Raw genomic sequence first — 22,147 nt, 5'->3', positions numbered from 1 at the left:
GGAGGTTGGCCACCAGCTCTTGGAGGACCAACGGTCCCAGCTGTGGGCCACCCTACACCCCTTCCGGGGGTTGTTTACCAACCAGCCCGGAAGGACTGACTTGGCTGTCCATCACGTGGACACTGGGGATCATCCCCCGATCCGGCGTTCAGCATATCGGGTCTCCCTGGAGGTGCAGCAACACATGCGCCAGGAGATTGACGAGATGCTGGAGCTGGGGGTGATCCAGGCATCCAACAGCGCTTGGGCCTCGCCTGTAGTCCTCGTCCCTAAGAAGGACCGAACCACTCGGTTCTGCGTGGACTACAGGGGGCTCAATGCTGTCACGGTCGCCGATGCGTACCCAATGCCACGCATCGATGACCTGCTCGATCAGTTGGCCGGGGCTCAGTACCTGACCATCATGGACCTGAGCCGGGGATATTGGCAGATCCCCCTGACTCGCAAGGCCAGGGAACGCTCTGCCTTTATTACCCCATTTGGACTGTACGAGTCCACGGTGATGCCATTCGGGATGAGGAATGCCCCTGCCACTTTCCAGCGGATGGTCAACACCCTGCTCAAGGGACTTGAAGGGTACGCGGCCGCGTACCTGGATGACATTGCCGTCTTCAGTCCCACCTGGGAGGACCACCTAGAGCATCTAGCACAGGTGCTCAGGCGGATCCACCGGGCAGGTTTGACCATCAAGCCGGGAAAGTGTCAGCTGGCCATGAGCGAGGTCCAGTACCTCGGTCACCGGGTAGGTGGGGGAACGCTGAAGCCCGAGCCTGAGAAAGTGGAGGCCATCGCATCCTGGCCCACCCCCAGGACCAAGAAGCAGGTGATGTCCTTCTTGGGGACCGCTGGGTACTATAGGAGGTTTGTTCCATGCTATAGTAGCCTGGCAAAGCCCTTGACGGACCTCACCAAGAAGAAGCTGCCCTCTGCAGTCGATTGGACAGTGGACTGCGAGACAGCCTTCCGGGCCCTAAAGGACGCCCTGTCCAGCCCGCCCGTGCTACAGGCAGCCGACTTCACGCGGCCGTTTGTAGTACAGACCGACGCCAGTGACTTCGGCCTCGGTGCGGTGCTCAGCCAGGTGGACTCTGCGAGCCAAGAGCACCCAGTCTTGTACCTGAGCAGGAAGCTGTTACCAAGGGAAGTGGCCTATTCCACGATGGAGAAGGAGTGCCTGGCCATAGTGTGGGCCCTGCAGCGTCTGCAACCCTATCTATACGGGCGCCACTTCATCGTGGAGACGGACCACAATCCCCTCAGCTGGTTGCACACCGTCTCTGGGACGAATGGGCGATTGTTGCGATGGAGCCTTGCGCTCCAGCAATACAACTTCACCATTCGCCACAAAAGGGGCCGTGACCACGGTAACGCAGACGGGCTGTCCCGACAAGGAGAGGTCGCGGACGGGCGCACGGGGGAACACCGGAGTGTGCTGCCCCCTAGCGCCCTCAAAAGGGGGAGGTGTGAGGTAAATCCGGAGATATGACGATAAATCATGATATTCAAGTATGTCAGGAAGCCCTCTCCTGGTGTCACCCCCCCCCCCTTTCCTTCACACAACTGGTTTAGCAACAAACTCCATGGCCATGTCCTGTGATATGGAAATTAGGTGGCTTTAGGACAAAGGACACAGGATGACTCCCTGCCGTCACCCTGTAGTAGGAGCTGCTATCTAATTAGCAAGGCTCTGGAAATAGCCAGACAGAACGACTCCAGTAAAAAATGGTTCATATCTCGCAAGCCATATTTCCGATAAATATGGCAACCATAAAAATGGTGTCTCCGCATGTGGACGATGCCGGCACCCCCTTTTTATGGGAGCAGGACATTGGGAAATGCCCCAGGCGTGATATCAGCCATATGGGAACTCGTAGACAGGTCATGAGTCCCCTCGTTCTGTAGCTAAATTCATAACTGTCACAATGAGAGCATTGGCGTCTGCCTACGACGCTCCCAGGCAAAGTTATGGCCAACATCCCCTTTGCTGGATAATTCTGATCCATGCAGGGGGAGTGGCAGTGCTTCCCTGTGAGGTCACTAAGGTAGGAGGGGACCTGGATCTGTCCAGGTTGATAACCCTACTTCGGCCATTTTCCAAGGTTCTTCTGCTCGGGGGCCTGGTTGGGACAGACCTGTGAGAGAGTTCCTGGAAACCTGGTCTACAGCGCCCCCCTGTGGCCAGACGCACAAGGTAACTGATTGAATTGCATACCTGTTGTAAACCATGCTTTATCTGTAACTGTACTCTGACATATGTATATTCTGTAGATTCCCTATTGTATATATTGTAGTTTCTAGTGTGCTTTAGGCGATTAAATTATATAATTAATCTTGGGCTGTTCTGTTATCTCGATCTTGAATCCCACGTCCGTGTGTTCGGCTAATAGTTACCGTAAATCGGTTGGTGGCAGCGAGTTGTGCCAAGGATTATTGTGGGGAGGCCAGTGAGATTCGGGAAGATATTATATATTCCGCCCGCGGAGGTCGGGGGAATATATACCTTACTCTCACCGGGGACCCTTCAATAATCGGCATAAGTAGTATAGCGGCCTCCTTGCTTATTGTCGGGCAATTCCATAATTGGCCTGACTATAAGAGGGGCGCTAGAGAGCGCGTCACGTGCTCTGTCTGTCGGTCGGGAGGTATAAGGGAGGGGTGACCCCCACTTGTTACCCCCCCGATTGTGACGTACTGGTAGCCAGCGCGGGGGATTTCTGAGTGACCCCCCCCCCCCGGTGGTTTGTGACAATGATCTTTTATTTGCAGTTTGTTCCTTCATCCATCGAACTCTCGGCGCCAAGTAATGTGGTGACACCAAACCGAATAGCATCGGTCCGACCCGGCGCCCTGCAGTCCATGGCGGATGACAGTTCGGAAAGTAGCGAGACTGAAAGTGAAGAAGAACCTGTGAAACAGGTATGTAACACTAATATCAGAGGAGCAATGAACCCAGCAGGCCCTTTAATATAAATACATAACCTAAGAAAATTTCCAGAAACGGAAAGGTCCACAAATAATAAAGCCTAAAGAGCTGTGACCCCAGGGAAGGTGTAGAACAGGGTCAAGAGTCAGGGGTACACTAGAAGAAAAGGACCACAAAGAATGTATAGTCAAATACAAAGATAATTTATTAATACAAAAGGTGCACAGTGGTAGCAGGGTAAGATGGAAAAGCCCTTGCTCAGGAACAACCCACAGAACTACCTGGAACTGCCACAAGATAACGGTAACACCTGCTGGCAAGGTATATGTGCATATGCTCTAGGCTGCAGTGAACCAAGCTGCCGCGGAGAGAGAAATAGAAACCAGTAGAGGGAAATCTATGTATTCCCATAAACTATTCCCCCGGAAAAAAGGCAGCTAGAACAACCAAGGACACATTACCTTGCGTCATGACGAAAGCAGGATAAATCTGGCAGACCAGGCGTGGGGCGGGGCCTCGACGCGCGTTTCACCGGAAGGCTTAGTCAGGAGGCGTGGCTAAGAGTGCCAAGTGCAGGAATTATATATGGAGGTGAGGGAGCCGTTTAGCAAATCGGTACACACAACGTCACACCGAGCTCACCAGGCATGAGTGCGAGGAGGAAACATTTTCATCCACACATTCTCCCCAGGAGCGCGCCCGAGTCCAGGCCGCCGGGGGGGCTGGGGCGCGGCGCGGCAGACAACGGTGGCGCGTCTGTGCTGAGTACACGGATGTGCCATCCAGAGGATAAGGATTTCTACGTCATAGAAAAAGGGGAAGTCCTAATTATATACGCCCACTCATCTCTATGGTCATGTACTAACGCAGCGTGACCATAGGGAAAAAATAATCAATAGGACAAAACAGAGAAAAACGGAAAAAGTACATGCTAGGGGGAATAGATTATTAACACCCAGATGTCTAATCTCAGACATCAAAGAGATCGAAAAGATCAATTGCCTCTACATAGAAAAGCCGATCGATGCACTGCGGTCACAGCTTTTTAGGTTTTATTATCCTTTAATATAAATGTTTGCCTATTTGGTGGACCGGTAATAATTTTGGGAATCACCCTTCAGTCCATAAATGTATTTTTTGGCTATTTTTTTTCGTCAGATTGGTCGATACTAAATACTTGGGGGTAAGATTTATCAAACCTTAGGCCAAATAGAGCATACGACCAAAGCACCTGGTGAAATCCTGTCTCACCAAGAGGCTCTTTCGGAAATGTGAGAATCGATCTGGTTGTTGATGCAAAGTGGAGGAGCTGCGCACATCGTGATTTTCAGCACCTTTTCTACTAATTAAATTTTTACGTTGTCTTGCTGGAGCAGAAGACGGCGCCGGTTGCAGCTTCACAAGATACATTAGAGCCACCAGGGAGCGAAGCTTTGGTTGTGAGACTGGCCAAACCGGGAGCGAGTGACGGTCACGATGCCAGTGCAGATATGGTCGTTACTGCTTCCATAGGGGAAACCCAGAGCGGCGCCGAGGCTGAAGTGTCTGAGCCCAGTGATTGCTCAGACAGCGCGGAGGAGCCGGAGGTAACAGCACAGTGTGTGGTGCTTCAATCACCTGCGGTATCTCTGCGGCCACACGAGGGGTGGAGGCAATTTCCAACCTTGTAAAAGCTGCTATATAACATAGAACTTTAGCCAATAGTCACTTTATTCTCACAACACGTGTGTCTACATATTAACCCCAGGATTATTAGTTGCCACCAGATTAATTCATTCCTCCAAAGTTTTTATTTTTTTTTTTTTTGCATTTTTTTTTGTTACAGATTCAGAAGAAAACTCCATCACCGAAGAAAAGTGCAATCTCCACCAGTCCTGCAAAAGCTCCGCGTGCCCCGGCTCCTAAGCTCGCAGCGGCCACACAAGACTCCGAGAGCAGAGACGACTCCGATAGTGAGCCGGAGATGAAGGCACCCCAGGTAAAAATGTGCACATGTATATCTCCTGCTTATATAGCGCCATTATATTCCACACTGCTTAATGGGAAGGTGTTGTAAAAAAAAAAAAAAAAAATTAAATAACTGAAAAAATGTAGAGTTGATGTCTTGTTTAAATATTTGTTTTTAATTGAGCAAAATTATATATATAATTTATATATATATATATATATATATATAATATTTAATTTATATTTCACTCTTAAACACTAGGGAGAGCAGCTGCTGAAATCCTACTGCAGAGCTACTGTAGAACTAGCTCACATTACAGCTGCAGTAAAAGTGGGCAGAGTCTGCTCTCCTGTGTGTGATGTCACAGCTCTCCCTCCTGTTTTCAAAAGGATAAGAGAGAATGAAGTTTAGGATCACAGTGTGGAGCCATTTTGTTAGTGACCGCGAAGTGACCCTAATATGTGTAAATTGTCACTAAGTACCTCTGGCATAGTGCCTCACTGTCTCTCACGCCCCCATGTACTGTGCTGACAGCCGGGTTCGGAGGTCCGAGGTGACATGCTGTGAGGAGGGGTGATCGGCAGCCTGAACCCAGCATTATACTACAGATATCACACTGTGATCACTGCTCTCTGCTGCATGCACTCGCATCAGACCTGAGCGGAGGCCCGAGGTTGAGCACACCCGGAGTAGGGGGTGAAAGGAGGGGGGGGGGAGTTGGTGATAGAAGGAGGGGGGGAGTTGGTGATAGGAGGGGGGGAGTTGGTGATAGAAGGAGGGGGGGAGTTGGTGATAGAAGGAGGGGGGGAGTTGGTGAGAGAAGGAGGGGGGGCAGTTGGTGAGAGAAGGAGGGGGGGGGGCAAGGAGGAGGGGGGGGGCAGTTGGTGAGAGGAGGAGGGGGGGCAGTTGGTGAGAGGAGGAGGGGGGGCAGTTGGTGAGAGGAGGAGGGGGGGGGAGTTGGTGAGAGCAGGAGGGGGGGAGTTGGTGAGAGGAGGAGGGGGGGAGTTGGTGAGAGGAGGAGGGGGGGAGTTGGTGAGAGGAGGAGGGGGGGGAGTTGGTGAGAGGAGGAGGGGGGAAGTTGGTGAGAGGAGGAGGGGGGGAGTTGGTGAGAGGAGGAGGGGGGGAGTTGGTGAGAGGAGGAGGAGGGGGGTTGGTGGGAGGAGGAGGAGGGGGGTTGGTGGGAGGAGGAGGGGGGGGTGGAGAGTCGGTGGGAGTGTGGAGGTCGCCTGAGTTATAGCTTGTTTGTTCAAACGTAATAAGAATATCTGTGTATATAAATAATCAAGATGTAGTTGCATAATTATCTGACTGTCTATGTAGCCATCGCATAGACCCATAATATAATTCTAAGCTGTATAGTCATGAAGGAGTTAACCAAAGATAATGAAGCCAGAATGTGAAGCTGCAAAGTCTTATCAGTAGCTTTCACACAGAATGTACAAGAAACAAACAATGTGCTGGGAGAAAATAGGGAGTGAAATACTCCTTACTCCCGTGTACTAGCTTCAAGGTTAGAGATGCAAACTGTACAATTAGGCGGCTTGCAATACGCTAGTTTAGTTGATGACGCTGGCTCATGGAGAACATGTCTGTGTTCATTGTCCTATACATTGATATATCAGCACTGATATACAGCTAATACGGCACCGTCTCTGGATATCCCGAACGAAGACTCCATTAGCAGACTTTACCTAAATTCCTCCCTTGACAGGAGAAGGCGGAGGGGTGGGGGGGAGTCGGTGGGAGGAGGGGGGAAGGTCGGTGAGAGAAGGAGGAGGGGGGTAGTCGGTGAGAGGAGGAGGGGGGTAGTCGGTGAGAGGAGGAGGGGGGTAGTCGGTGAGAGGAGGAGGAGGGGGGTAATCGGTGAGAGGAGGAGGGGGGAGTCGGTGAGAGGAGGAGGAGGGGGGGAGTCGGTGAGAGGAGGAGGGGGGGAGTTGGTGGGAGGAGGGGAGGGGGAGTTGGTGGGAGGAGGGGAGGGGGAGTTGGTGGGAGGAGGGGGGGGAGTCGGTGAGAGGTGGAGGGGGGAGTCTGTGAGGAGGAGCGGGGGGAGTCTGTGAGGAGGAGCGGGGGGAGTCTGTGAGAGGAGGAGCGGGGGGAGTCTGTGAGAGGAGGAGCGGGGCGAATCTGTGAGAGGAGGAGCGGGGCGAGTCTGTGAGAGGAGGAGCGGGGCGAGTCTGTGAGAGGAGGAGCGGGGCGAGTCTGTGAGAGGAGGAGCGGGGCGAGTCTGTGAGAGGAGGAGCGGGGCGAGGTTTGGTACAGCATACGCTGTGAGCGCCACAAAGATGTTGGCGATATCCTCCCTCTGCTGTGATCTGGACAGCCCGTCTATCAGATTCAGTGTACAGAGGGCTGCCATAAATAAGGTGAGTTACTGTTGTTACTGTAAGATGGCAGCCCCCAGTGTTTCAGTAAACCTAGAATTAAATAAACTGTGAATTTAATTTTGTATTAAGAATAATTGATTCCATAATCACTATTCTTAATACAAAAATAAAAAAAAAACGCAACACCTTACCTTTTAATGGCCATTGTTGTCACCACCCACACTGGGGCTCACAATCTATATTCTCTATCAAGTGTTTGGGGTTTTTTTTTTTTTTTTTGCAACCTGAGAGGAAACCCATCGAAAGACAGGGAGAACATTAAAACTCCATGCAGATGATGATGTTCTTGGATAGATTTAAAGAGGACCAACCACCAGGATTTTGTTATATTAAAGGGGTTATCCGGCTTCTTTGACTTTTTTTTTTTTTATTTCCCTATTGGGCTACATTGGGGCACGTAAGTAGATAGAGACCACTTACCTGCCCTGCTTTCAGCCCCTCTCCCCCGGCTCAGAGCGGTCATGTGACCGCTCCTGCCGCGATTTTGCTGCTTCCGGTCATTTCATGTCAACATGGGCAGGGCCATGTTGACATGCAAATGTGGAACAGCATGTCGCCTCCCTGCTGGGCGGCTACAGTGCGATGAGCCCCGCCCCCTTCCCTGCACCCTCCCACACATTCCCCCGCACCTCTTTTACTCTCCAGTAATCTCCCCCTGCACTGCTGTGGGGTCCGTGACCTGGGGGCGGGGCTGGGGGGGCTGGCGGCGGCTGCTGTGGTGTCAGCGCCAGCACCGGGCCCCTGCTCAGGATCACACATTCAAATGTACCGGCATCACAGATCACCGATCACTGTCCCTCCCGCTGTCTGTGCTCTCTTCAGCACAGCGGTGACGTCACTACTGTGCTGATATGGCCAGAGCACAGACAGCGCGCGAACGTGCAGGAGCGGCGGGGACCGAGGACGGGTGAGTATGTACTCCCTACATGTGTTTCTTTGTCGCTCCATTGGGAGACCCAGACAATTGGGTGTATAGGCTATGCCTCCGGAGGCCGCACAAAGTATTACACTAAAAGTGTAAAGCCCCTCCCCTTCTGCCTATACACCCCCCGTGCTCCCACGGGCTCCTCAGTTTTTTGCTTTGTGCGAAGGAGGCAGACATGCACGCAAGCTCCACAGCTTAGTCAGCAGCAGCTGCTGACTATGTCGGATGGAAGAAAAGAGGGCCCTTAACAGGGCCCCCAGCATGCTCCCTTCTCACCCCACTCTTGTCGGCGGTGTTGTTAAGGTTGAGGTATCCATTGCGGGTACGGAGGCTGGAGCCCACATGCTGTTTTCCTTCCCCATCCCCCTTAGGGCTCTGGGTGAAGTGGGATCCTAATCGGTCTCCAGGCACTGAGACCGTGCTCCATCCACAGCTCCTGAGGACTCTGCTGGATAGGAGCCGAGTATCGTTCAGGGACATGGCCCTGCTACTTTGAAGTACTCTGTGTCCCCGTGGGGACCGCGCACAGCAACACTCCAGCATTGCTGGGTGTGCTAGTGCACCGGGGACCGCGGTGCTGACCGCGTTTGTGCCATTACACACTGCAGCGTCGCTGAGTGTGTTAGTGTACGGGGACTGCCGCGCTGACCGCCGCTGCCATTGTTATCACTGCGGCGCGGCTGGGACTGTTAGTGCGCCGGGGACTTCCGCGCCGACCGCGCTTATACGGCGGCCGCGCTTATAACTCGAGTCCCCGGCTTTTGCGGCCTAGTCTCTTTTTCTTCCCGCCCCCAGCCCTGCCAGTCAGGGAAAGGGCGGGACGCTGTACAGGACGGCAGCACTGAGGGCTGGAGCATGCTTTGCATACTTCACCCCCCTCACTGTGCACAGTGGGGCACCAGTTCCCGCACTTTCTGGGTCACGCCCACGGCTCCCTCCTCTCCTCAGGACGCAGGCAGCCATTCCTGTCAGCTCCTCTGACGCTGCAGAGGGGAGACAAGCTCTGGGGGACCCAGGCAGGGATTCTGGTGGCCACACAACCGCTTTAAGCGGGCGGTAAGCAGCACCTGAGGTGCTGGCCCCACTTGTGCAGAAGTGTAATTATAGATTATATGTTTATAGGCTATACTTTACACTGTATGGTGCACGGTTGATTTCTGGCTATATACCCTGTTGTGTTGCTCAGGGGAGACAACAGCATGGCGCCCACAAGAGGCAGGGGTGCCAAAACACAGGCTTACTATGCTGACTGCGCCGCATGTACGACCTCGCTACCGGCAGGTTCCACTGACCCTCATTGTGTGCACTGCTCGGCCCCTGTGGCACTTGCTCAGCCGGAGCCTCTGCTAAGGGGGGCCCAGGGGGAACCACCAGCTAACACTGTCCAGGTGACAGGGACGGAGTTTGCAGTTTTTACTGACAGACTTTCTGAGACTATGGCTAAGATTCTAGAAGCTTTTGCAGTCCAGACCGGTATCTCAGACCATGGGCACTGTGGAATCATTGCCCCCTGGTTCCCCTCAGTTGGAACAACAATGTTCCCCCGGGGTGTCTCATAGATCCCAGGGTGAGGTCTCTGACACGGACCGCAGCCCCAGACCGCCTAAGCGAGCTCGCTGGGAAATCCCCTCGACCTCATCACATTGTTCAGGGTCTCAGAGGGAGGACTCTCTGTATGATGAAGCGGAGGTAGCTGATCAGGATTCTGATCCTGAGGCCGCTCTCAACCTTGATACTGCTGATGGTGACGCCATAGTGAATGATCTTATCGCGTCCATACATCAAATGTTGGATATTTCTCCCTCGGCTCCTCCAGTGGAGGAGTCAGCCTCTCAGCAGGAGAAATTCCATTTCAGGTTCCCCAAGCGTACAACGAGTATGTTTCTGGATCACTCCGACTTCAGAGAGGCAGTCCAGAAACACCGAGTTTGTCCAGATAAGCGTTTTTCCAAGCGCCTTTAAGGATACACGTTATCCCTTCCCCCCTGACGTGGTCAAGGGCTGGACTCAGTGTCCCAAGGTGGATCCTCCAATCTCCAGACTGGCGGCTAGATCCATAGTTGCAGTGGAAGATGGGGCTTCGCTCAAGGATGCCACTGACAGACAGATAGAGCTCTGGTTGAAATCCATCTATGAAGCTATCGGCGCGTCTTGTGCTCCAGCATTCGCAGCCGTATGGGCACTCCAAGCTATTGCAGCGGGTCAAGCGCAAATTGACGCACTCACACGTACGTCTGCGCCGCAAGTGGCGTCCATAACTTCTCAAACGTCGGCATTTGCGTCCTACGCTATTAATGCTGTCCTGGACTCTGCGAGCCGTACGGCGGTTGCAGCCGACAATTCGGTGGCAATACGCAGGGCCTTGTGGCTACGGGAATGGAAGGCAGATTCGGCTTCCAAAAAGTGCTTAACCGGTTTGCCATTTTCTGGCGACCGTTTGTTTGGTGAGAGGCTGGATGAAATCATCAAACAATCCAAGGGAAAGGAAACATCCTTACCCCAGGCCAAACCAAAATTACCCCAACAGAGGAGGGGACAGTCGAGGTTTCGGTCCTTTCGGGGTGCGGGCAGGTCCCAATTCTCCTCGTACAAAAGGCCTCAGAAGGATCAGAGGAACTCCGATCCATGGCGGTCTAAGTCACGCCCTAAAAAGACCGCCGGAGGTGCCGCTACCAAGGCGGCTTCCTCATGACTTACGGCCTCCTCACACCGCATCCTCGGTCGGTGGCAGGCTCTCCCGCTTTTCCGACATTTGGCTGCCACAGGTAAAAGACCGTTGGGTGAGAGACATTCTGTCTCACGGTTACAGGATAGAGTTCAGCTCTCGTCCTCCGACTCGATTTTTCAGAACATCTCCGCCTCCCGAGCGAGCCGATGCTCTTCTGCAGGCGCTGGGCACTCTGAAGGCAGAAGGAGTGGTGGTCCCCGTTCCTCTTCAGCAACAGGGTCACGGTTTTTACTCCAACCTGTTTGTGGTTCCAAAGAAGGACGGGTCTTTCCGTCCTGTCCTGGACCTAAAACTGCTCAACAAACACGTAAAGGCCAGGCGGTTCCGGATGGAATCCCTCCGCTCCGTCATCGCCTCAATGTCCCAAGGAGATTTCCTTGCATCGATCGATATCAAAGATGCCTATTTCCACGTACCGATGGCTCCAGAGCATCAGCGCTTCCTGCGCTTCGCCATAGGAGACGAACACCTTCAGTTCGTGGCATTGCCGTTTGGCCTGGCGACAGCCCCACGGGTTTTCACCAAGGTCATGGCTGCAGTAGTTGCGGTCCTCCACTCTCAGGGTCACTCGGTGATCCCTTACTTAGACGATCTGCTGGTCAAGGCTCCCTCTCAAGAGGCATGCCAGCACAGCCTCACCGCTACTCTGGAGACTCTCCAGAGTTTCGGGTGGATCATCAATTTTCCAAAGTCAAATCTGACACCGGCCCAATCGCTGACATATCTTGGCATGGAGTTTCATACCCTCTCAGCGATAGTGAAGCTTCCGCTGAACAAGCAGCGTTCACTACAGACGGGGGTGCAATCTCTCCTTCAAGGTCAGTCACACCCCTTGAGGCGCCTCATGCACTTCCTGGGGAAGATGGTGGCAGCAATGGAGGCAGTCCCTTTCGCGCAGTTTCACCTGCGTCCTCTTCAATGGGACATCCTACGCAAATGGGACAGGAAGCAGACGTCCCTCGACAGGAACGTCTCCCTCTCTCAGGCAACCAAAGCTTCCCTTCGGTGGTGGCTTCATCCCACTTCATTATCGAAGGGGAAATCCTTCCTACCCCCATCCTTGGCGGTGGTCACAACGGACGCGAGTCTGTCAGGGTGGGGAGCAGTTTTTCTCCACCACAGGGCTCAGGGTACGTGGACTCGGCAGGAGTCCTCACTTCAGATCAATGTTCTGGAGATCAGGGCAGTGTATCTAGCCCTAAAAGCGTTCCAGCAGTGGCTGGAAGGCAAGCAGATCCGAATTCAGTCGGACAACTCCACAGCGGTGGCTTACATCAACCACCAAGGAGGAACACTCAGTCGGCAAGCCTTCCAGGAAGTCCGGCGGATTTTGATGTGGGTGGAAGCCACGGCCTCCACCATCTCCGCAGTTCACATCCCGGGCGTGGAAAACTGGGAAGCAGATTTTCTCAGTCGCCAGGGCATGGACCTAGGGGAATGGTCCCTTCACCCGGACGTGTTTCAGGAGATCTGTTGCCGCTGGGGGATGCCGGACGTCGACCTAATGGCGTCCCGGCACAACAACAAGGTCACGGCATTCATGGCACGTTCTCACGATCACAGAGCTCTGGCGGCAGACGCCTTAGTTCAGGATTGGTCGCAGTTTCAACTCCCTTATGTGTTTCCTCCGCTGGCACTGTTGCCCAGAGTGTTACGCAAGATCAGGGCCGACTGCCGCCGCGCCATCCTCGTCGCTCCAGACTGGCCGAGGAGGTCGTGGTACCCGGATCTGTGGCATCTCACGGTCGGCCAACCGTGGGCACTACCAGAGCGACCAGACTTGCTGTCTCAAGGGCCATTTTTCCATCTGAATTCTGCGGCCCTCAACCTGACTGTGTGGCCATTGAGTCCTGGATCTTAGCGTCTTCAGGATTATCTCAAGAGGTCATTGCCACTATGAGACAGGCTAGGAAACCAACGTCCGCCAAGATCTACCACAGGACGTGGAAAATATTCCTGTCATGGTGCTCTGATCCGGGTTTTTCTCCCTGGCCATTTGCCTTGCCCACTTTTCTGTCCTTTCTTCAGTCCGGATTGGAAAAGGGTTTGGCGCTTGGCTCCCTTAAGGGACAAGTCTCTGCGCTCTCTGTGTTTTTTCAGAAGCGCTTGGCCAGACTTCCACAGGTACGCACGTTCCTGCAGGGGGTTTGTCACATCGTCCCTCCTTACAAACGTCCGTTGGAACCCTGGGATCTGAACAGGGTGCTGATGGTTCTTCAGAAACCACCGTTCGAGCCAATGAGGGATATTTCTCTCGCACGCCTTTCGCAGAAAGTGGTTTTCCTAGTAGCAGTCACTTCACTTCGGAGAGTGTCTGAGCTAGCAGCATTGTCATGCAAAGCCCCTTTCCTGGTGTTTCACCAGGACAAGGTGGTTCTGCGTCCGGTTCCGGAATTTCTACCTAAGGTGGTATCCCCTTTTCATCTCAATCAGGATATCTCCTTACCCTCTTTTTGCCCTCATCCAATTCACCAATGTGAAAAGGATTTGCACTTGTTAGATCTGGTGAGAGCATTCAGACTCTACATTTCTCGTACGGCGCCCCTGCGCCGCTCGGATGCACTCTTTGTCCTTGTCGCTGGCCAGCGTAAAGGGTCACAGGCTTCCAAATCAACCCTGGCTCGGTGGATCAAGGAACCAATTCTCGAAGCTTACCGTTCTGCTGGGCTTCCGGTTCCCTCAGGGCTGAAGGCCCATTCTACCAGAGCCGTGGGTGCGTCCTGGGCTTTGAGGCACCAGGCTACGGCTCAGCAGGTGTGTCAGGCGGCTACCTGGGCGAGCCTGCACACTTTAACGAAACACTATCAGGAGCATACCTATGCTTCGGCGGATGCCAGCCTAGGTAGGCGAGTCCTTCAGGCGGCGGTTGCCCACCTGTAGGACGGAGCCGTTACGGCTCTATTATGAGGTATTATTTACCCACCCAGGGACTGCTTTTGGACGTCCCAATTGTCTGGGTCTCCCAATGGAGCGACAAAGAAGAAGGGAATTTTGTTTACTTACCGTAAATTCCTTTTCTTCTAGCTCCAATTGGGAGACCCAGCACCCGCCCCTGTTTTTTTGTGTACACATGTTGTTCATGTTGAATGGTTTCAGTTCTCCGATATTCCTTCGGATTGAATTTACTTTAAACCAGTTTATAATTTTTTTCCTCCTTCTTGCTTTTGCACCAAAACTGAGGAGCCCGTGGGAGCACGGGGGGTGTATAGGCAGAAGGGGAGGGGCTTTACACTTTTAGTGTAATACTTTGTGCGGCCTCCGGAGGCATAGCCTATACACCCAATTGTCTGGGTCTCCCAATTGGAGCTAGAAGAAAAGGAATTTACGGTAAGTAAACAAAATTCCCTTCTTCCGATGGAGATGAGGGGGGGGGGGGGAACAGAGCCATATGTGTGCATGTGCGGTACAGAGCCATGTGTGTGCGGTACAGAGCCATGTGTGTGCGGTACAGAGCCATGTGTGTGCGGTACAGAGCCATGTGTGTGCGGTACAGAGCCATGTGTGTGCGGTACAGAGCCATGTGTGTGCGGTACAGAGCCATGTGTGTGCGGTACAGAGCCATGTGTGTGCGGTACAGAGCCATGTGTGTGCGGTATAGAGCCATGTGTGTGCGGTATAGAGCCATGTGTGTGCGGTACAGAGCCATGTGTGTGCGGTACAGAGCCATGTGTGTGCGGTACAGAGCCATGTGTGTGCGGTACAGAGCCATGTGTGTGCGGTACAGAGCCATGTGTGTGCGGTACAGAGCCATGTGTGTGCGGTACAGAGCCATGTGTGTGCGGTACAGAGCCATGTGTGTGCGGTACAGAGCCATGTGTGTGCGGTACAGAGCCATGTGTGTGCGGTACAGAGCCATGTGTGTGCGGTACAGAGCCATGTGTGTGCGGTACAGAGCCATGTGTGTGCGGTACAGAGCCATGTGTGTGCGGTACAGAGCCATGTGTGTGCGGTACAGAGCCATGTGTGTGCGGTACAGAGCCATGTGTGTGCGGTACAGAGCCATGTGTGTGCGGTACAGAGCCATGTGTGTGCGGTACAGAGCCATGTGTGTGCGGTGCAGAGCCATGTGTGTGCGGTGCAGAGCCATGTGTGTGCGGTGCAGAGCCATGTGTGTGCGGTGCAGAGCCATGTGTGTGCGGTGCAGAGCCATGTGTGTGCGGTGCAGAGCCATGTGTGTGCGGTGCAGAGCCATGTGTGTGCGGTGCAGAGCCATGTGTGTGCGGTGCAGAGCCATGTGTGTGCGGTGCAGAGCCATGTGTGTGCGGTGCAGAGCCATGTGTGTGCGGTGCAGAGCCATGTGTGTGCGGTGCAGAGCCATGTGTGTGCGGTGCAGAGCCATGTGTGTGCGGTGCAGAGCCATGTGTGTGCGGTGCAGAGCCATGTGTGTGCGGTGCAGAGCCATGTGTGTGCGGTGCAGAGCCATGTGTGTGCGGTGCAGAGCCATATGTGTGCGGTGCAGAGCCATATGTGTGCGGTGCAGAGCCATATGTGTGCGTGTGCTGTGCAGAGCCATATGTGTGCTGTGCAGAGCCATATGTGTGCGGTGCAGAGCCATGTGTGCGTGTGCGGTGCAGAGCCATATGTGTGCGTTTGCGGTGCAGAGCCATATGTGTGCATGTGCGGTACATAGCCATGTGTGCATGTGCGGTACAGAGACATGTGTGTGCGGTACAGAGACATGTGTGTGCGGTACAGAGACGTGTGTGCGGTGCAGAGCCATGTGTGTGCGGTGCAGAGCCATGTGTGTGCGGTGCAGAGCCATGTGTGTGCGGTGCAGAGCCATGTGTGTGCGGTGCAGAGCCATGTGTGTGCGGTGCAGAGCCATGTGTGTGCGGTGCAGAGCCATGTGTGTGCGGTGCAGAGCCATGTGTGTGCGGTGCAGAGCCATGTGTGTGCGGTGCAGAGCCATGTGTGTGCGGTGCAGAGCCATGTGTGTGCGGTGCAGAGCCATGTGTGTGCGGTGCAGAGCCATGTGTGTGCGGTGCAGAGCCATGTGTGTGCGGTGCAGAGCCATGTGTGTGCGGTGCAGAGCCATGTGTGTGCGGTGCAGAGCCATGCGTGTGCGGTACAGAGCCATATGTGTGCGTGTGCGGTGCAGAGCCATATGTGTGCGTGTGCGGTGCAGAGCCATATGTGTGCGTGTGCGGTGCAGAGCCATATGTGTGCGTGTGCGGTGCAGAGCCATATGTGTGCGGCTGTTATTTGCAATGCTGTAGTGATGAGAGGTCAGTGCTGGGGAAGAATACTGACAGGGAATGTGTGTGCAGTGGGCGGGCAGAGGGCGAGGCTGGACACTGGGGTGGGGCTGGACACTGGGGTTGGGGCTGGACACTGGGGTTGGGGCTGGACACTGGGGTTGGGGCTGGACACTGGGGTTGGGGCTGGACACTGGGGTTGGGGCTGGACACTGGGGTTGGGGCTGGACACTGGGGTTGGGGCTGGACACTGGGGTTGGGGCTGGACACTGGGGTTGGGGCTGGACACTGGGGTTGGGGCTGGACACTGGGGTTGGGGCTGGACACTGGGGTTGGGGCTGGACACTGGGGTTGGGGCTGGACACTGGGGTTGGGGCTGGACACTGGGGTTGGGGCTGGACACTGGGGTTGGGGCTGGACACTGGGGTTGGGGCTGGACACTGGGGTTGGGGCTGGACACTGGGGTTGGGGCTGGACACTGGGGTTGGGGCTGGACACTGGGGTTGGGGCTGGACACTGGGGTTGGGGCTGGACACTGGGGTTGGGGCTGGACACTGGGGTTGGGGCTGGACACTGGGGTTGGGGCTGGACACTGGGGTTGGGGCTGGACACTGGGGTTGGGGCTGGACACTGGGGTTGGGGCTGGACACTGGGGTTGGGGCTGGACACTGGGGTTGGGGCTGGACACTGGGGTTGGGGCTGGACACTGGGGTTGGGGCTGGACACTGGGGTTGGGGCTGGACACTGGGGTTGGGGCTGGACACTGGGGTTGGGGCTGGACACTGGGGTTGGGGCTGGACACTGGGGTTGGGGCTGGACACTGGGGTTGGGGCTGGACACTGGGGTTGGGGCTGGACACTGGGGTTGGGGCTGGACACTGGGGTTGGGGCTGGACACTGGGGTTGGGGCTGGACACTGGGGTTGGGGCTGGACACTGGGGTTGGGGCTGGACACTGGGGTTGGGGCTGGACACTGGGGTTGGGGCTGGACACTGGGGTTGGGCGGTGTCAGCTCTGACTGAGGTTCAGCACAGGAAGTGGTAAGGTTTGCTGGAGCTGAATGTAAACAAGAGCTGCAGAGAATAAAGGGATAATTCAAGAGGAGCAAAAGTTAGAAAATAAAAAATAACAATGTAGGTGTGATTTATATGACAATACAGCACAGATTAGTTTAACAAAACTTTTTGAGTTTGTCGGACAACTCCTTTAACTAAAGCCAGTGCTATACTGGCGCTATCATGCTGATTCTATACATTCCTTTAGTTGTGAGATTGGCTGTATACTTTCTGAAATACAGGCAAGTAAAGTTTGTGAAATGCACTGTTATTTGATTGATAACAGCTACAGAATAATAGGTGGGTTGGGTTTTGCTAGTTATTTCCTCTCCTGTCTGCTGCCTGTCCTTCATCCCCCTGGTGCCTGCAGTGAAGCGCGTCAGTGGTTCTCTAATACCTTGTAGTAAAGTATCAGAAAATCCTAAGAGAAAATGTCATGCCTTTTTGTAAGGACCTGAAGCCGGAACATCATTGGACCTTCTAACAGAACAATGATCCCCATTATACCCCACAGTCCACTAAGGCTTTGGTTCATAAGTCCTGGCAGATTCTGGAGTGTCCTCACAGGAAGCCATGCCACAGAAAATCTGTTTATGATTAATTTGCTTCCTATTCGGAGTATAACATTAAAATGGGATAAATTAGCAACTCAAAAGAGACCTACGCAGCTCATGATCCATTCTACTAAACCTACCTCATCTCCTGAAGATCTGGAGTCACTTATTCCCTCATCCAGGATTGCAGTGTTTTGTGTTTGTTTTTTTGATCCGAATCCTAAACCGGTAGCGCATGGGGGGTGGAGAGGTGAGCGTACAAAGGCAGCGCACGGGGGGAGAGGTGAGCGTACAAAGGCAGCGCACGGGGGGAGAGGTGAGCGTACAAAGGCAGCGCACGGGGGAGAGGTGAGCGTACAAAGGCAGCGCACGGGGGAGAGGTGAGCGTACAAAGGCAGCGCACGGGGGAGAGGTGAGCGTACAAAGGCAGCGCACGGGGGAGAGGTGAGCGTACAAAGGCAGCGCACGGGGGAGAGGGGAGCGTACAAAGGCAGCGCACGGGGGAGAGGGGAGCGTACAAAGGCAGCGCACGGGGGAAGAGGTGAGCGTACAAAGGCAGAGCACGGGGGAGAGGTGAGCGTACAAAGGCAGCGCACGGGGGAGAGGTGAGCGTACAAAGGCAGCGCACGGGGGAGAGGTGAGCGTACAAAGGCAAGGCACGGGGGAGAGGGGAGCGTACAAAGGCAGCGCACGGGGGAGAGGTGAGCGTACAAAGGCAGCGCACGCGGGAGAGGTGAGCGTACAAAGGCAGCGCACGGGGGAGAGGGGAGCGTACAAAGGCAGCGCACGGGGGAAGAGGTGAGCGTACAAAGGCAGCGCACGGGGGGAGAGGTGAGCGTACAAAGGCAGCGCACGGGGGAAGAGGTGAGCGTACAAAGGCAGCGCACGGGGGAGAGGTGAGCGTACAAAGGCAGCGCACGGGGGAGAGGGGAGCGTACAAAGGCAGCGCACGGGGGAGAGGTGAGCGTACAAAGGCAGCGCACGGGGGAGAGGTGAGCGTACAAAGGCAGCGCACGGGGGAGAGGTGAGCGTACAAAGGCAGCGCATGGGGGAAGAGGTGAGCGTACAAAGGCAGCGCACGGGGGAGAGGTGAGCGTACAAAGGCAGCGCACGGAGGGAGAGGGGAGCGTACAAAGGCAGCGCACGGGGGGAGAGGGGAGCGTACAAAGGCAGCGCACGGGGGAAGAGGTGAGCGTACAAAGGCAGCGCACGGGGGAGAGGTAAGCGTACAAAGGCAGCGCACGGGGGGAGAGGTGAGCGTACAAAGGCAGCGCACGGGGGAGAGGTGAGCGTACAAAGGCAGCGCACGGGGGTGGGAGGTGAGCATACAAAGGCAGCGCACGGGGGAAGAGGAGTGTACAAAGGCAGCGCACGGGGGAAGAGGTGAGCGCACAAAGGCAGCGCACGGGGGGATAGGTGAGTGCACAAAGGCAGCCCACGGTGGGGGGGGGTGAGTGCACAGGTATTGCATGGGAGGATGGTGGTGAGCGCACAGAGGTAGTGCATGAGGGTGAGCGCACAGCGCACGGAGGAGTGGTGGTGAGCGCAGAGGTAGTGCACAGGGGGGGTGGTGGTGAGCGCACAAAGTAGTGCATCTGACCAAAGCACCTGGTGAAATCCCATCTCACTACAAGGCCCTTTTGGAAATGAGAAGGTGTCTGGTTGTTGTGTGTGGCTCCTCCACTTTATATCATCGTGTTTTTCCAGCACCCTTTCTACTAATTTACTTTTTGCGTTGTCCTGTTGGAGCAGAAGACGGCGCCGGTTGCAGCTTCACAAGATACATTAGAGCCACCAGGGAGTGAAGCTTTGGTTGTGAGACTGGCCAAACCGGGAGCGAGTGACTGTCACGATGCCAGTGCAGATTTGGTCGTTACTGCTTCCATAGGGGAAACCCAGAGCGGCGCCGAGGCTGAAGTGTCTGAGCCCAGTGATTGCTCAGACAGCGCGGAGGAGCCGGAGGTAACAGCACAGTGTGTGGTGCTTCAATCACCTGCAGTATCTCTGCGGCCACACGAGGGATGGAGGCAATTTCCAACCTTGTAAAAGCTGCTATATAACATAGCTCTTTAGCCAATAGTCACTTTATTCTCACAACACGTGTGTCTACATATTAACCCCAGGATTATTAGTTGCCACCAGATTAATTCATTCCTCCAAAGTTTTTATTTTCCTTTTTTGCATTTTTTTTTGTGTGTTACAGATTCAGAAGAAAACTCCATCACCGAAGAAAAGTGCAATCGCCACCAGTCCTGCAAAAGCTGCGCGTGCCCCGGCTCCTAAGCTCGCAGCGGCCACACAAGACTCCGAGAGCAGTGACGACTCCGATAGTGAGCCGGAGATGAAGGCACCCCAGGTAAAACTGTGCACATTTATATCTCCTGCTTATATAGCGTCATTATATTCCACACTGCTTAATGGCCATTGTTGTGACCACCTCACAATTTGTATTCTCTATCAAGAGGGCTTTTTGCAACCTGAGAGCAAAGCCATCGAAACACGTGGAGAAAATACAAAGTCTATACTGAGGTTGTTCTTGGATGGATTTAAAGGGGACCAACCACCTGGATTTTCCTATATAAACTAAAGCCAGTGCTATACTGGCGCTATCATGCTGATTCTATACATACCTTTAGTTGTGAGATTGGATGTATACTTTCTGAAATACAGGCAAGTAAAGTTTGTGAAAGTCACTGTTACTTGATTGATAGGTGCTGCAGAATATATAATAGGTGGGTTGGGTTTTGCTTGTTTTTACCGCCTCTGCCTTTTTTTCTTCCCCCCCTGTCTCTGCTATTACAAGGGTAGGAGGGAAGGAGGAAGGATAGACAGGGGTGGGATAAACTAGCAAAACCCAACCTACCTATTAGCTATTCTGTAGCTGCTGTCAATCAAGTAAGTGTATTTCACAAACTTTACTTGCCTATATTTCAGAAACTATACATCCGATTTCACAACTAAAGGTATGTATAGAATCAGTATGATAGTGCCGGTATAGCACTGGCTTTAGTTTATATAGCAAAATCCTGGTGGTTGGTCCTCTTTAAACCCAGGACCCCAGTCCAAAAGACTGTAGTATAAACCATTGAATCCTGCAGCACTTGGGTTCTGGGTGTAAATATGACGATGACGTTCTGTAAGCAGCAAAGACAATCTCATGGCTGTAATTGGAGATTTTGATAAAGCGTTAATGTGTCCATAAAGTACCCTGATTGTTAATGTCAGAGACAAAGAATTCTGATTCGTAATGGCTTTATGCCAGAATTATGGCTTTGGAAAGTCGGAAAAATGTTGGTGCTGCTCCGAAATGTTGCACCTTTGTGCATTCTCGCATTATTTTTGTTCAGTTCCATCCACCAATGTGATCGAGCTGCGGCAGGACGGGTCGTAGGAAATTCATAGAATAGTAGAGTTGGGAGGTCCAACCCCCTTCGAAGGTTTTCCTAAATCATCCCAGCTAGGGGCTACAAATTTTACACCTTTTCAGATGTGCCAGATTTAGTAGTAGGCGTCCACCTCTAACAATCTGGAGCGTCTGACTCAATCACGCCGGTCTTGATGAATCAGGCCCATTGACCTTATGTACCCCCTTAACACAGTAACACACATACACATCATAGGGAGTATATACCACCAGATGCGGCACACCTACGTCATTTTCCGGGTACCCCATATGGACTGCAAATTTTGAGGGAATCCCAACACTAAATTTTCATTTGCAGGGGAGCATGAACACTTTTGAATTACTTATTCTTTTCTTTGTCGCTCCATTGGGAGACCCAGACAATTGGGTGTATAGCTACTGCCTCCGGAGGCCACACAAAGTATTACACTTTAAAAAGTGTAACCCCTCCCCTCTGCCTATACACCCCCCCGTGCATCACGGGCTCCTCAGTTTTTATGCTTTTGTGTTGAAGGAGGCACACATCCACTCATGCTCCCATTTTAGTCAGCAGCAGCTGCTGATTATATCGGATGGAAGAAAAGAGGGCCCATAACAGGGCCCCCGGCATGCTCCCTTCTCACCCCACTAAGTCGGCGGTGTTGTTAAGGTTGAGGTACCCATTGCGGGTACACAGGCTGGAGCCACATGCCGTTTTCCTTCCCCATTCCTTAGGGGCTCTGGGAGAAGTGGGATCCTATCCGGTCATTCAGGCACTGGGACCGGGCTCCCTCCGCAGCCCCTGTGGGATTCTGACGGACAGGAGACTGAGTATCATCAGGGACAGGGCCCTGCATCTACAGGTACTCTGTGTCCCCTTGGGGACGGTGCATGGAGCACTTTGGCCTCAGACGCTGCAGCGACTGCGGTGTTGGTATGAGACCGGGACTACCGCGCCGACCGCGCCTGCTTGCCGGCCGCGGTTTTAACTTTAGTCCCCGGCTTTTGCGGCCTAGTGCCTTAAACTCCCGCCCCCGGGCCTGCCAGTCAGGGG

The 22,147-nt window shown here is 53.9% G+C and overlaps 1 protein-coding gene across 8 annotated transcripts in view; it reads left to right on the top strand.

Annotated features, from left to right (window-relative positions):
* TCOF1 (treacle ribosome biogenesis factor 1) overlaps positions 1 to 22,147 on the top strand; it is a 311,423-nt gene that overhangs the window by 185,857 nt on the left and 103,419 nt on the right. For 7 of the 8 annotated variants that reach the window (XM_075344358.1, XM_075344353.1, XM_075344354.1 and 4 more), the window contains 4 exons: positions 2,767 to 2,916; positions 4,749 to 4,901; positions 19,464 to 19,673; positions 19,915 to 20,067. In XM_075344358.1, the coding sequence (XP_075200473.1) occupies positions 2,767 to 2,916; positions 4,749 to 4,901; positions 19,464 to 19,673; positions 19,915 to 20,067 (666 nt within the window). The remainder of the gene's footprint in view (positions 1 to 2,766; positions 2,917 to 4,748; positions 4,902 to 19,463; positions 19,674 to 19,914; positions 20,068 to 22,147) is intronic. The other variant, XM_075344359.1, reaches the window with a different exon arrangement.

The sequence above is a fragment of the Anomaloglossus baeobatrachus genome, chromosome 4 (genome assembly GCF_048569485.1).
Source record: "Anomaloglossus baeobatrachus isolate aAnoBae1 chromosome 4, aAnoBae1.hap1, whole genome shotgun sequence".
Classification (NCBI taxonomy): domain Eukaryota; kingdom Metazoa; phylum Chordata; class Amphibia; order Anura; family Aromobatidae; genus Anomaloglossus; species Anomaloglossus baeobatrachus.
Note: the sequence above shows the minus strand (reverse complement) of the source record. Positions and strands in the feature narration are given on the sequence as shown.